The sequence below is a fragment of the Plodia interpunctella genome, chromosome 2 (genome assembly GCF_027563975.2).
Source record: "Plodia interpunctella isolate USDA-ARS_2022_Savannah chromosome 2, ilPloInte3.2, whole genome shotgun sequence".
NCBI classification, from domain to species: domain Eukaryota; kingdom Metazoa; phylum Arthropoda; class Insecta; order Lepidoptera; family Pyralidae; genus Plodia; species Plodia interpunctella.
Window position 1 is genome coordinate 5,551,669 of NC_071295.1, and position 16,306 is coordinate 5,567,974.

At 37.5% G+C, this 16,306-nt stretch overlaps 1 protein-coding gene across 2 annotated transcripts; it reads left to right on the forward strand.

Annotated features, from left to right (window-relative positions):
* The first annotated feature begins 893 nt into the window (after positions 1-893).
* On the forward strand, positions 894-15,895 carry tous (testes of unusual size). Of its 2 annotated transcripts, none has more exons than XM_053764267.2 (22): positions 894-1,906; positions 3,481-3,630; positions 3,785-4,064; positions 4,423-4,539; positions 5,704-5,861; positions 6,612-6,727; positions 6,965-7,070; positions 7,150-7,291; positions 7,751-7,955; positions 8,242-8,459; positions 8,919-9,067; positions 9,869-10,283; positions 10,666-10,806; positions 11,069-11,209; positions 11,417-11,560; positions 12,105-12,336; positions 12,567-12,760; positions 12,856-12,952; positions 13,602-13,771; positions 14,177-14,356; positions 14,791-14,985; positions 15,624-15,895. In XM_053764267.2, exons 1-22 carry the CDS (start codon positions 1,839-1,841, stop codon positions 15,759-15,761), a joined length of 3,756 nt encoding a protein of 1,251 aa, XP_053620242.1. In that variant the 5' UTR covers positions 894-1,838; the 3' UTR covers positions 15,762-15,895. The 2 variants fall into 2 exon arrangements, with proteins under 2 accessions (XP_053620242.1, XP_053620233.1); XM_053764258.2 differs by lacking the exon at positions 12,856-12,952 and adding an exon at positions 13,232-13,328.
* Positions 15,896-16,306: the final 411 nt, after the last annotated feature.

Here is a 16,306-nt window from a genome sequence, read left to right on the forward strand (position 1 = left end):
TAGTACTATGAAACTGTAAAGCAGGAAAATTTTAAAACGAATGACAATAATAACTAGTAATGTGCGGATATCAAAATCCATAAACATACGGAGCTAGTGATTGCAAGCTTATAAAAAAATAATTTATTTACAAATGAAACATTTTGATGCAAGCTTTTATGTCGTCTATGCATGGGATCTTGTTTCATTTAATGACTTCTGCACCATCGAGTCATGGATGCTTATCGTAAAAATGCATTACCATAGGAGCTAAACTGAAGAGAAGATGCGCACATATTTTGATTCTTATAAGACAAGCGGAAAAAGTTGATAATTAGCTTGCAGGATTTGATTACAGACGGGATAGATGAAACAAAATAAAAGCTTGTAATTAATAATAATTTCTTTTTGTCAGTTTATTGTAGTTAGGTAAGTGAGTATCGAGGCTGTTCACAGCATGGAATTTACTAATTCCATGCTGTGAACAGCCTCGGTAGTACCTACTGGTACTACGTAGTACTACTAATTCGATGGTTCACAGTTTAATAGTAAGGCCAATTATATTAGACAAGAAAGCCGTGATAGGTTTAGGTACTATATTACGCCATCAATTGAGCCTAATATAGCCAATTCCTTACACTCGATATGTATTTTAATGATTTTATGTATATTTATTATTATTTTATATATATTTTTATTTTATTGATGGTACGATTTCAATATTTTATTGATGGTTATAGTAGAACAGAATATACTCTAATTTATGTAATCTTCTTACTATGACCACATTACGGCTCATTCTATTGTTTGCAAAATTGAGAATTTATTTCCTGTAAGTAAAATTATTAATATATTATTTTGTTTCATTATTTTTAAATAAATATTCACTGACATGACATGAAACTTATATTAATTTGGAAGAAGAGAAAGTGTATACCTAGGTACTGCCAACAAACTGAGCAAATAAAGTGAGGCGCAAAACCAGACCAAGGAATTAGCATTAGGTACGTACAAGTGTGTCACGCAATCTAGATCTTACTAGGTCTTCGTGTTCCCATTTCATGATTCACAACAAAATCTTATTATCAGGTGAATTAAAATCTAGGTGATCAGGTGAATGACTATCATTAATAGGTACTATGAGGGCGCTAATATCCACCCGCATCAGAATTTTGCGCAAAATTCTAGGGGGGTCATAATTTGAAGTTTTTACAATGAATATGAATAGCGAGGAACATAGACAGGTCGAAGGAAGCTGCGACTTATCTTGGAAATTGCAAGGCGGATGTTGCCGCGGACGACATTGAGCGCCAATCAGCCTGCTAAATGGTCAACGCTCATAAATGTACAGAATGCGCACTTGTCACTTAATACAAGAGGATGTTGGATGATTTTCTTTAATATTTACGGGATATGTACAAGATTGTACCAGTCGACTGCAGCAAGTAGGAATATAAAATAAGAATTCAAGTCACACAAAGGTAAACAACTCGGTTTCTATACAAAATTTTAAAAAATAATGTAAGTAGATACATTTGAACTACGTTGTGCTGGATACTGGGGTTTGCAAGATGGGATTTATATCATGATTTGAATATAGATGAAAAAATCAACATTATAAGTGTGTGTGATATCTACAAACATAATAAACCCCGGAGGAGGACCTCTTCGATATATTTATTATTTTTGAAAAGTAGGCAAAGCCTCGGAAGACGGACGGGTATAGTCGTTTATTTACAGGGTAGTCATAGTAACGTAGAAGATATTTTTATTGAAATAACAAGTGGATAATTGTGAATATTATACGATAATTTATAGGTTTATTATTGTTTACTATCGTTATATTAGTTTTAGTTATCATGGCTTCAGTAGCGACATCTCCGAATCTCTCCGCGCGAATTTTTTATGGACTTCGAACTGATATTCAGTAAGTATACTTCAATATTTTGATGCCCACAGAATTTATGATGCCTAGCAGGAAATCGATATAAATATCGATTCATCTCAAGGAAAGGATCATGTAAACATGATCCTTTTCGGGTAGGACGAACACTTGGTCTTTATCATATGAATTATGCATTATCTATACCTTTTATATATTTATGGATGTATCTTGCGTTGAAGACTATAGCTATTTGTGATATAAGTACCTAATCTAAGAAACCATTGTAATAATAGTGTGGCGACATCTACCACGCCACATGCACAACGGCGCAGATGTAAAAAAGCCGACCAAACGCAACGAATAACAAGCCACACAAAGTGATTCAGGACACTACGGACAGATGGCACGACGGTCGACTCACTATGGACAGCTAACAAGCCTAGACCGCGCAGACAGTGCGTTTTCGATTGGAAGCATAAATACAACCTCCGACATGACACCGTAGGAGCCGTGCGGTTCCCCAGGCGCAACACCTAGCCTGGCGGGAAGATCTTCCCTTTGTGGCGGTTGAGCATAATCACCTAGCTCCCGCTACAAGTGGTGACCCCGACGTGATTGAAAGCAGCCTTCGCCATCATCACACCCGACGTGATTGAAAGCAGCCTTCGTCATCATCACACCCGACGTGATTGAAGCAGCCATCGCCAACGTCGTACTCTCTCCAATCTTCACCATCACTCCTCGCACCCTCATTGGTCTCAAGTCAGCAGCAAACAGTCACTCGCAGCAGCGTCACTCGCAGCAGCAAGCCATCACTCATCTTCAAGGGCGTCTACAGGACCATCGCAGCCGACGCAACGCGCTTCCTGGTTCTGGCACCCGCAACTCTCTTCGACTTCATCGACGCCGACGCACCCTGCAGCCCACGTCTGGACGCGCGCACTCACCGGCGTGGCAGCCATGTAGGGACCGGTGCCAACAAGTCATATTCCGCTCACGACAGTCTCGACTCACCGCAGACTACGTGCTCAATCTACGCATCCCGAATCACTGGGACATCGAGTAACATGGCACACACGAGAAGCACAGACTGCACATCAAGACTTCATCAGACCTTCGGTCTTGGGGAGGAGTAATGTGGCGACATCTACCACGCCACATGCACAACGGCGCAGATGTAAAAAAGCCGACCAAACGCAACGAATAACAAGCCACACAAAGTGATTCAGGACACTACGGACAGATGGCACGACGGTCGACTCACTATGGACAGCTAACAAGCCTAGACCGCGCAGACAGTGCGTTTTCGATTGGAAGCATAAATACAACCTCCGACATGACACCGTAGGAGCCGTGCGGTTCCCCAGGCGCAACACCTAGCCTGGCGGGAAGATCTTCCCTTTGTGGCGGTTGAGCATAATCACCTAGCTCCCGCTACAATAGCTTTGACGTTTTATGGAAGACTTGATGATAAATGGGTTGAGAGTTGGATGACTGTGGATCTAAAATTTCATGACTGTTTTAGACTAGCTAGAATTATACTTGAGTTGTGTATTTTTCCATTGAGTAGATATTCCTTCATAATCTAAACAATTAAGTATTAAATTGTTGAACAGATTTAACGCGCACTACCTGACGGAGTCCGAAATCATATACCCAGCTGGAGGAGTCATAGTTATCCACAACCACCTCCAAAAGAAACAGAAATTTATTAGACTTCAGGATAAACATAAACCTATCAAGTCTATTGTATTAGCGCCTAACAGGTGAGTTTATCAAATTAGGATTGAGTTTACGTATCTGTTTTTAGTCAATCCTGATAAGTAGATATCATTTTGTATATGTGTGAGTTTCACGCAATGCCTATCTCTAGAATTTCAATACTTATGCTTGTTATAATCACCATTTTTTTCTTTTTAGACGGTGGTTAGCTTTGAATGAAATCGCTGAAGAAGGTCAGAAACCGATAATCACCATTTACGATTTGACAACGTACAAAAGACGTAAAATTCTCACCGTGCCGTTCGAAAATTCCACTGCAAAAGAGTTTGCATGTGTGCAGTTCACTTTCGACTCCAAGTATTTAGTGGCGATCACCGGTGAGCCAGACTGGTGGCTGTATTATTATAATTGGGATAAAGGAAAAGTGGAAAGTCATGCTAAAGCTCAGAACCCCAATGGTCAAGGCGTTGTTGAAAGTGTAAGCCTTTAATTTTTTCTTCGATGATATCCTATTCAAACCTAAAACTTGATTGTATATTTTTAACTTGATTTGGTCTTTGACAAATTGTCATAAGAATAAGAGTAGGTAATTATTAGTTATTAGGTCGTAAGTAATAAGAGTAGAATGAAGCAAAAACGGAACATTTTAACTAATTTCTGATGACTCATTTCGATGTTAATTATTTAGTTAGGCCAGATCAGAATTATACGATTGTTTTAATCCACTTTTGTAATTATACAAAATTCTCACGTATTCTCTCCCCTCAATGGTTATAATACCTACAGTTAAATTACTTATTTTTTATTAAGTAAGTACCTACTTTAATATGTTGCAGGTTCAATGCAATCCTTCCGACGCAACGTTGGTAGTCATAACTGGACCTTACACATTTCGCATTATGAATGTGTCAGAAACTGTTTGGCGTCAATGGGGGTGGTGCAAAGCAGAAAATGTAAGTTAGAAATAAGTACATTGAAAGAAAACTTTTTATGATATTATATCACAAGACCGGTTGCAGATGTACATTCTAAGGTCTGACACAATTTGCACCTTTATATTTTTTACCATAGCATAAAGTTGTAGAAAGACAATTTTTAAAAGTTATTTAAGTTATTTTCATCTTAAAATAAATTTGTAACAACTCTTGTTGAAGTCATCTCCATACATTAACTTACCTAAATCAATACATGTACCTAATAAAACAATAGAAAAAAAATCCTGTACATTGAATATATTTACATAAAAACAAAATTAGGCGTTATAGTCATAGTAACAGAGAAAGAATTTGAAAAAAAAAACTGTCTGTTTGTACACGCTAATCTTCGGAACTACTGGACGTTGAATGAAACTTTTTTGTTATATAGCTATTAAGGCTGGGCAAAATATAGGGTATAAATGATTTTGAAAACTGGAACACCTGATGGAGAACAATGATGGGACAGCTAAACTATAGGAAATATATAAATTACGACATAACATAACATAACAAAAGTTGTTCAGCATGATGAACATTTTCTGTTAAGATATAAAAATCGAAGATCTGGAACACCTGATGTAGACCCATGATAGTACGGCTAAACTATAGGAAATATAGAAATGACGCCCTAACAAAAGTTGTTCAGCCTGATGAGCATTTTCTGTTGAGGTAAAAAAATCGAAGATCTAGTACACCAGATGCAGACCCATGATGGTCCAGCGAAACTATCGGAAATATAGAAATGACGCCTTAACAAAACTTGTTCAGCCTAATGAGCATTTCCTGTTGATGTATAAAAATCGAAGATCTGGAACACCTGAGTCATAATGTTCTAACTAAACTATAGGGAATATATATTTCAGTCGTATGAGCATCCTTCTGTATAGGTATCGTTACGCTTTGTCTGTACAGTTAAATTTCTGAAATAATTTTGATTCCTTACCAAAAATTGTTCAGCGACGCGAACGAAGTCGCGGGCATCAGCTAATATTAAATAAGCGTTTGGGCGAATCCAAAAATATGACTTAATTTGGTCTTTTAAATTTCAAGCCTTTATAACAGCGATTGTTTCACAGATGTTACAAATACTCATCAAAGCAAAATTTCAACATCTAAGTACCATATTGCTACATTTTCTAGATCAACATAACCACTTGCATGTGGCTCACTCCGGACCGGATAATGTTCGGCACGGACAACGGAGTGATCATGATGGTGGAAAACGGTGAACTGCGACAGAACTGCATCTTCCAAGCAGCCGAGGTCATGGAAATGGCCCTGAAGAAAGTCGAAACTGAGTGGGTATTTATGTACTAGTCATTTTAATATTTGCTGCGCGAAATTTAGCGTTTTCAATATTTTTATACCGGTGTGTAATGTTCATTATAAACGAGGCGAAGCGGAGCACGATAGTAAAGCTACAAACGTACAATGCAAGTTATAGACACGTGTCACACGACATTTTTCAACACACTTGAACATCGAATAAAATTGTAGTGACGTTTCGCACAAGTGTGTTAAAAATGTGACTTGACTCTTGTCATTTTCGTATTTTGTTTCATGAACAAATCTTACGTAATCGGCTAATTAAGCTAGCTCGCAAAATGAAACATAAAACTAAGTCTAAGTATTTATATTTTCCTTATTTATTTTTCTGTCATCAGAAGGAAAAAAAAACTAAATAGTACTTATGTGAAATAATAACAGATAATTAGGTAATTATGTACTTGAATGCGACGCAAATAACATGATACCGACTGGCATAGGAAGATAATTCAAAATTCAAATACCTAACCTAAACAGCAAACTTAGGTTAAAATCTTACAGAAATGGTAAAAAAAAAATTACATACTTATCAACGCCTTTACTTATTTAGTATTCGTTTATCGAAACTAGGGAAGATAGAACTAAGTATATTTGTCTCAATGGTCCATTTTAAATCTCTCTATCATCTAAGCATTTTCCCGGTTTCCTCCGCAGCCACCGGAACCCAGGGTCCGCTTTCCACCCATCGTCCATTTTTAAATATTGTCTTTTTACAAACTCAGGGGTGCTGGTGAAGAAGGCGAAAAAGCAAGCACGTCCAGTAAACAGGAAACAGCGGCAGAACCAACCTTCTTTACGGAAAGCTACCCGGTCACTTCATTTGCCAATTTTGCAAAAGGTTATAAGTAAATACTGAACTCGATTGTTTCAAAATAACTTTTTTTTTTCATGTAGCGATAACAACACTGATAAAATAATACCTAACTGTATAACACATTGAATTTATTAACTTAATTATATGACGTTATTCTATAATAACCGCATTAATAAATTACAATTATAACAATCCAGATCCAGATGCCAAGGTCGCTTTGTGATAAATTTGTTGTAATCTTAATTATTTCATATTTTGTAGGATTTGCCTTTGGTTGTGGGCCAGGATATGTGCACGTGTTTGAGAAGGAGACTCCACATCACTGGAGAAAAAGGAACGTTTTTAGAATATCCAAAAAATCTTACAAGTAATTACTTTATCGTATTATATAAATTGAGAACATTCCGGAGCCAGAATAAATGGTGTTATTATATTTTTTTATTCAGGCATACACGAGAATATCCGACTTGGTCACCTTTAGATGCCGTACAACATATTACGATCGACCCTAATCAAGAAACCCTGCTAATCACAACTTTAAGGAAACAGTTGTACTATGTGAAGATATTTGCTCAACATATGCTTCAGGTCTGTATCATCCGCATCATCTCGCCTCACTGTTTTCGGTAAATTACTTAGGGCTGTTTCACCGTTTAGGGCCTTTCTGATAAAATATTATATTGTAATGTCAAACATAAAACAAACTGCTAGATAAATTCGTCTGATTTGGTTGACCAGTTATTTAGATTTGTGAAAAACAATGTGTTCGATGATATGTAACAACACACAATCTATCAGATACTTTATCAGCAAATAGTGAAATAGGTCTTTAGTATCTTTAAGGAAAACGTTCAGTAACATACAAACTTGACTTTGAATTATATATTAGCTTTAGATATAGGTAGGTAGTATAAAGACATGAGTATGAGACATAGGTACAACAAAAGTTGTATCCACATTTGCAATTGTTGTATTAATACGCGTAACTGTGTACTCATTATACCGATAAGCTATTTTGGGCTGTAACATTTGATTGATTTAATACAGAACCCAGAAATAGCATTCTCGGAACTGGGGCCTGCGATGCACTTCGGCCGCATCAATGCATTATCGACGTGCGCTTGGAAGCCCATCTTCATGACGGCCGGCGAGCAAGATAAGAGTATTCGAATCTGGAACTACATGACCGACGACGTCGAGATGATTAAGTTGTACCAGGAGGAAATACATTGCGTCTCCTTGCATCCCACTGGTATGTCACATGTTTCGTCGAATTACATTGTAGTCATTATAGATTCATTTATTTGTTCCAATTCCAATTACATCCAACTTCGTGCAGTACATTTTGCGTGATTTAATTACTCACATCCAACTAAACTTACGCAATAATGGTGGCGCTAGTGTGCGGGTTGGTTCAGTCGAATATTGTTTTAAATGCAAAATATATTTTTCTGCTCCTTATTATTTTTAGCTTATTATAGATTTCAGTTTGCCACTCATTGGCTATTTTAAGATTGTTTTAACCATTTTGCTTTTAGGATTATTCGCAATCGTGGGGTTTTCCGATAAGCTGAGATTCATGGTGGTGCTGATAGATGACTTCGAGGTGATGCGGGAGTTCCCCATCAGAAACTGTGACAAGGCTAAGTTCAGCACCAACGGACATCTGTTTGCAGCTGTAAACGGACAAGTGATACAAGTGTTCTCGTCTGTTAGCTTCCAGAATGTTTACAATCTCAAAGGGCATAATGGAAAGGTACGCTGTAATTTAGGTCAGTGATTTGATCTAAGACAAAGAAAACTATAGACAAGATGGGCGTTGAAAAACCGTGAACAAGATGAGATATAAGCGCTATGTCCTGTTTCTTTTCGTGTATGTATACGAATACATAGAATAGTTGTAATAAAGTTCTCGTACGTACAACGTGTAGAAACGAACGTATCGACGTAAACAGCGCCTCTAGTGTACGTGAAAGAAACAATTTTCTATATTTAATTTTTTTGTTAGGTACTACTTTTTACGCAAAATCAACCAAACCTCAAGCCTAAAAAAAGCCTCAGGATTTAAGTCCGCCTTTTAAATGTTTTTGTAATAAAGTTAAACAAATAAATAAATCTATAAATTCATGAACTCTACTGGCCTCTGTTACCTTTATTTTTTTATATAAAAACATTACCAGTCACCTATCAGACCAAAGAGAGATTCACTTTATAGATAACGTGTTTGGCGTGGTCTGCGAATGACCTGACACTGGTGTCCTGCGGCACAGAGGGCGCGGTGTACGAGTGGGGTATGTCGACCGGACAGCGCGTCGGCGAAGTCATACTCAAAACTAACCAGTTCAAAGCTTGCGCCGTCAACAGGTATCACTAAAACATCTGTGCCACATAAATAATAATGTCTAGATTTGTGCACGCTAGGAGATCTGTGTGCGTAGTACGACTTTGCTATTTAAATCTCGATACCATCGAGTCGATTCACAGTGAGACGCAGCTAAACAATCACAGTGCGCCATTGTGACGACACGACAATCTCATCGCTAAGTGATTGGTTCGCTGCATCTTACTTCGAATAGATTCGATAGTGAGAAGTAAAATGCAAACCGGCATTTCGCCCGCTTATGTAGCACATAATATGCAAAGGTCGTGGCCAACTACTGGTCAAAACTGCTATAGTTTCTCAATAGTCCAATGTTTTGTTATCTACTATGAAGTAGGCGTTATGGAAATATCAAGAAAAGCTACGTCACGTAGACGCGCGTTTTCGAATGGCTGAACGAGTGACGTATAATAATAGAATAACCCCACTCCGCTCAAGAGTATAAAAACGAACGACTCGCCGAAGTTGGACACAGTAGCTTGTCTGTCCTCTATCGAATTGTTGTGATTATGAAATTTTTCAACATCCTCAAATAGTCGTAAGTAATAAGAGGAACCACAAAGTAGATAAAGGTAGTGATAGAACAACAGTTCTGATATCTATGTTACAAAGGAGATAGATATACTAGGAAGGAAAATGATAAGTGCTATAACAAATGTGTGAGCACTTTTAGAACTTACTCAAAAATTAAACTGTGAAAAACAGTGACATATTTTTTTAAAATCTGACAAATTATACTAATAATATAGAATAATTAACTTAAAAAAACTTTATATTCTTTTCAGCTTTGGAAAAACGACATACGCTGTTGGTAGCGATGGCGAAATCAAAGAGATTGGCTCCAATACAATCAGAAGGAATTTGGGTCTGATCGGTTGCAGTTTAGATACTATATTGTTGTCCCGCTCAGACATGATGCTCTTTATTACCGGTGGCGAAGGAGGCATAACATCCGTCCAGCTGCCTTTACTAGACAGAGCTATATATAACGAGTTTCATATGCACAATAAGAAAGTTTCGTGTATAGCTTTGGCTTACGATGATCAAACCCTGATTTCGGTGGCGGAAGACGCGTCAATATGCTTGTGGCGTCTCACAAACGCCGAAGGACGTGCCATAGCTCTCGACAAAGATTTCTCGTATTCTAAAGAAATATTGATTAGTAAAAAAGACCTTCAAGAAAAACTCAATAGCATCAATGTAAGTCTACCACGTGAAAGAGGATAATGATATTATTATCCTGTTTCACGTGTACCTACTCTCAAAAATGTAAAATGTATGTAATAAACTACTCACAAGATGAGAATAAATATTTACTATTCTAGTAGATATACATATTTTATAACTGAGACTTCAATATCTTTGACTGCTTCAGTGCCAGGGGTTATGGAGCGTAGTATAGCATGTGGGCGACATATACATATACATTGACATCGATCTGTGGTTCCAATCCGAGTTTATGCAACATAGAAAGCAAGCTCTACCATCTGAAATAGTGGCATCTTGTTGCAAAAATTACATAATTAAAGCGGCAACAATGAAATACATGAAAACATATGGTAAAAAAACGTGAACGTTTCAGCTGCTAAGCACCAGGATGAGCGAACTGGAGACGGAGCACACGTACCAGCTGCGGCAGGCGGAGGCCACACAAGCGGAGAAGCTAAAGGAAGTGCACGAGGGCTACTGCGCGGCCATCGAGGAGCTCAAGGAGAAGAACGAGGTAACCCCCTGAAAAATATCCCGTTTGTACAAGTACCAATAATTTTTAAATGGGTTTTCGTAATTTCATTTAAGCAGCGGTCGTTCCGAAATGCTAGTAGTTAGTAGGTTTTTGAGACAACTGCGTTTTATTATTATTTTATAATAAATGTAGTATAAAATAAATTTGTTGTGACAAAATGCCTGTACATTTATACATCCTGTTCCAACATTTTTTTCCTATTATTAATTTAATTTATAGATAAATTACATAATATCGACAGCAAATGGAAAACGAGCACACGCACGAGATTGGCATGATCCAGCAAGACATCGCGAAACTTCGTTCTGGACATGAGCGCACGCTGCAGGCGCTAGAGGCTGACTTCAACATCCGGCTCATCAGCGAGTACGACCGCTACCAGGTACGTGACGAGGGTATTTAGGGTGTAGGGTTATTGTAAAGTCGGGGACAGGTACCTTACTTATTACCACATTGGTACAGGCGGCATGTTGTCCACTTTCTTTAACTGTCTTAAATTTATGCTACGATTAAATTAATTTTAAAAAAATGCTGCCATGCAGTGTTATTTCAGTCGTAGTTTAAGCAATAACTTTCCGTGCGTTTTCAGAATCTGGAAGATAAAACAGCACGCATGAGAAAAGATTACGAAGAACGGTTGGAAGCTTTAGCTGAAAGTAAACGGCAGGCGCTCAGAGAGATGACTACTATGTTTGAAGCCAGGCTGGAGGAAAAGGATATGGTTTTTCTAGAGGTACTATCCATTCATTCATACTAATATTATGAATGTGAAAAAGTATTGGTGGAGAGCGTGTTGAGCTGGAGAATGACGTCTACTACTTTTGGCCCCGGTCGGCTCGATAGTTTTACTATTGATTTGACATGTAATAAAATAATTTTGTGAGTAAAAATTGCATATGTTATTAGAGGCGCAACTTAAATCTCAACTCTTATTACACCATTTACAGTATACTCGTACTTATTAGTCCCAATGGACTTATAAGTACTAGTAGTAAGTATTTAGTGTTAATACACTAAAGGAAAAAAACCTGTGGGTAAAATATGCTACATACATTTATTTAGCACGATCACTACGGCAAACCACGCAACTGTTGTGGTTGTTTTGTAGTTAGTATAAAACAAATTGAGTCTTCATTGCTTCGCGACATGCGTTATAGCGAATAAAAATGCTTTTAAAATTTTAAATCGGCATTGGCCTTGCGGAATATTTAGCAGATCGCACGTATTCTATTACCTATAATCGATGCCCTATGCTAAATTCTAAAATTGAATTACAGTTACAAGAACAAGCTGACATGGAGAAAAAGGAACATGAAACGATAAAATCCTCTATAGAAGAGGACGCTGATCGTGAGATCATTGAAATCCGGACAGCGTATGAAGTTCAACTGAAGGAAGAAAAAGACGCCAATGTAAGGCTCAAGGGAGAGACGGGACTTATGAAAAAGAAATTGATCAGTGCTAATAAAGAAATTGATGAATTCAAGCATCAAGTAGCTCAGCTAAAAGGTATTTAATTAGGTACTTGTATCAAATCTGCATGGTGCGCATTTATCATAGGACGGTTATTGTTGATTAGGTCACAAATACTATTAGGTTTTCGGAATCAATAATGTAGAGGTGAGTTCACATAATGGATCTTCTTATAAAACTTCACCCGTGTCTTTGATTTTACCGTCAACACCAACCGTCAAACCTGTATATTGAACTCGTAAATAAGTTGAAAATTTATATTTCAGCTGAACACAAGCAATTCCAAAAAGTAATTTCCACATTAGAACGCGATGTGGCTGACCTCAAAAAAGAAATATCAGAAAGAGACAACACAATTCAAGATAAAGAAAAACGAATATACGAATTGAAGAGAAAAAAGCAAGAACTCGAAAAATATAAATTTGTATTGAACTTTAAAATAACTGAGTTGAAAAATCAGGTAAGTTATCGTTCATATTTTAAACATATCATTTAAAATACTCGGTTAGAAAATATGAGAATGTAATTCATAATCCTTTATGTGGAAAAATTTAGATTGAGCCCAAACAAACAATTATAAGCGAATTAAAAGTTCAAATCGACGACATGGAAAATGAGGAATTAAAGTTATTAAATGTAAAACATGATCTCGGTACGAAACCAAACAGTTTTTGTAGCTATTACTATCTATAGAATGGTTAGTTTTGGTGTTTATTGCCACTGCAGTTTTTCCTCAGACGCAATACTCTATTTATTTCTACCACATTATTATTTTACATGTGCTAGAAATTTATGGATATATATTTGGTCTGGAAGAAATATTTGTGTGGCAATACATAGACTAACTGCTACATAGAAAGTACCTTCACCTTGAAAAAAGTTACAGCTGTAAAATGTTAAATCAAGGAATATTTTACATTTTGTATAACAGATAGAACCCTTGGAACGTGACATAAAAGTGAAAAAAAAGCGTATACTTGAGTTGGAGGTGTCGCTCGAAACTCTTCTAAAACAAAAAGATTACCGCGGTAATTTGAATATTTACAGACATGTAGTCAGTTGTAATTTTTTTCTATTCGCATGCATTGATTGATTTTTCATATTATTGTCACTATGACACTAAAATTCACACCTTCCATTTTTATGTAGCACGTCACGAGTTTCACAAACATTAGCTTTTAGCATCATTATAGGTATACGTATGTACCTATTTTACGTTACATAATTTGCATTAAGTACTTATCATTTTAAATTTTCATCATTGTGTTGCAACTAAGATTTTTCAAATAAATGTTTTTCAGATCTTAAAATCAATCAGTTGAATGAGAAATTACTTTCTGCTAAAAAGGACTTTTTGAGTGAAGCCAACAGAAATATGACGATGAAAAATACTCTGAAAAAGATTAAAATCGATCTGCACAATATGACCGCTAATTTCCAGGATCCGGCAAAGCTGAAGCTAAACGTAAAAGTGAGTACAAGTATAAACTATCCGGAGGAGATAATCACAAGCTATGAAGCCGGTTGATTTATTGAGGTGTCATCAATATAAATGTGTATGTTTCTTTTTTCGAAAAGTGTCGATAAGTTTTGAATCTTATGCTATGACCTATGACTATATGGGAAATCTATATGGGCGTATCGTTGTTTAAATATGAATTTTTCAATAATTCTACCATAGATTTAGAATTTAACTTTTCTCTTAACTCTTTACACTAATTAAATATCCCATTGGAGTCATTCTCAAATATATCTATTTCAATGGAGTACTCCGAATTCAGGGCGCTATTTTCTGTCACATGTAAATGTGACCGACCTATAATTTACCTAGGTATGTATGTCTATGGGCTTTTAATTGATATGATATTGTTGTTAGGCTCTATTCCACAAGTACGTGGAAGACATAGACTTCGTGCGCAGCCGCGTGGCCGAGGACGAGGCGATCCGCGAGTTCAACCGGCAGCGCGACCACCTCGAGAAGCAGGTCGCCTCGCTCAAGCAGCAGCTGGCCAAGTCGCTCGGCGGCTCCAAGTCCGATATCGGGAAGATAATGGACGTTAGTATCTAGTATTTCTTAATAAATTTTTACAACGGCCCGGTTCGGACAGTTCATACGAACGGAAGATAAAGTGGTTTTCTCACTTTAGTAGTACTGTCAAGTTGAGAACTGTAATAAAAAACCGGAGATACGTTCCGTGTGCGGCGGCCCGCCTAAACAACGCGTGTTTTAAATGTTGTATGAGATTTTTATATACTGGGGAAATTTCGTAAAACACTGAAGCGTGATTTTTAGCAGTCAACATGTTCATCATAGTCTAAAAGGATGCTGAATTTGTAAACCAGCCGACGTGTATATTTTGGGAATGAATAAGTCAATTGATGTTACTATACTACTACTACTATATAAATACCCAAATACAATTAAGGTCGTTGAAGTTGTCGCCATGACGGTTTACACAAATTAGCTCAATAAAATGATATAATTTCCAGGAGAACTGTACCCTGCTAACGGAGATCAACAACCTGCGGTCGGAGCTGAAGTCGACGCGGACGCGCTGCTTCCAGATGGAGTCGATCCTGGGGCTGTCGGCGCGCTACGTGCCGCCCGCCGCCGCGCGCGCCAAGCTCAAGCACGTGACCGAGGACCGCGAGCGGCTCGACGAGAAGTTCAAGCAGAAGATCGACGTGAGACACTATTGTCACTGCTTGACTGGGCCAAACCGCACACTAGCGCCGCCATCGCATTTTTATTAATTCCTTTTTATAGCGACCGCGAGCAGCTCGGCGAGAAGTTGGGCAGAAGACCGACGTGAGCCACACTATTCGTATTGTATCTTGGCCAAACCGCCCACACGCACCGCAATCACATTATTAATTCCTTTTCATTTATAAGTAATGGAAACGAGTAATTAGGTCTGTCGGCTGTGCAGTCTTTAATACTCACCTATACTCATTGAGCCCGCGTGGTTGATAATGGCCTATACTCCTTATCCATTTACAAAGCCTAGTGAAGATATTAAAATGGCTGATATTGTTGATAGTAATATGGGATCGATCTTGGCATTGCCCAACGCTGTGTGCCGCCCGCTATCACGCATTATGCGCAGATCGGTTGACTGACTGATTGGGTTATCAAAGCAAAAATAAAACAGCTGATTGTAGTCCATACTAATATTATTTAGAGGAAATATTTGTGTTTTTGTTTGTTAGTAATGAATAAACTCAAACTTCTGGACCGAATTTTATAAAATTGGCACTGAGATAAACGAATACTTCAGGAGTAACCTACCATTTTTTTGTGTATTTTACTTATGTATTTACAGGAAAGACAAGAAATTATCGCTGCTCTAAAAGAAGAAAACGATCGATTATTGGGAAAAATCAGATGTATAGAAGAGCCCGGAAACACTGCGGTACCCGGCGACGGCACAGGAGACGGCACCGGAGACACGCCGGACTGAACAGATGCGATGATGTAACAAGAGATCATGTTGTGAAAATATTAATTAATCTTTTCGGAGTGTGTGTTTTATTGAACAGTAGAAGCTTCTGAAGTTTGTACGTAATAATAGAGGCCTAATTCGGTAAAGATTGTAACAATATGTAATTACCTAAAACGCTTTAACTCCCCCTTCCCCTCAATCAAGCACCTCCAAGGTGCTTGCAATAAATGAAGCAAATAGAAGAAAACAAGTATTGCTAAGCATAATCTAAATAACTTTCGGTAATTTATGATGATAATTAGGATGCGTTCAACCAGAATTATTCCACTTAAATCACTTGGCTAATTCAATTCACCCAGGTGATTTAAGTCCACTGAGTCGGTGTACTGAAATCACCTCCGCTCAGGTGATTTAGGTCGACCACAAATTTCACAAAAACTTGTATACCTAAAGCACCTGCAAGTCAACAAGGTGATTTAATTACACAAATCATTGTACGTAATTCTAAGGATAATGAAATGAGAAGTTTATAAAAATGAAACTATGTAATTGGACAAAAAATT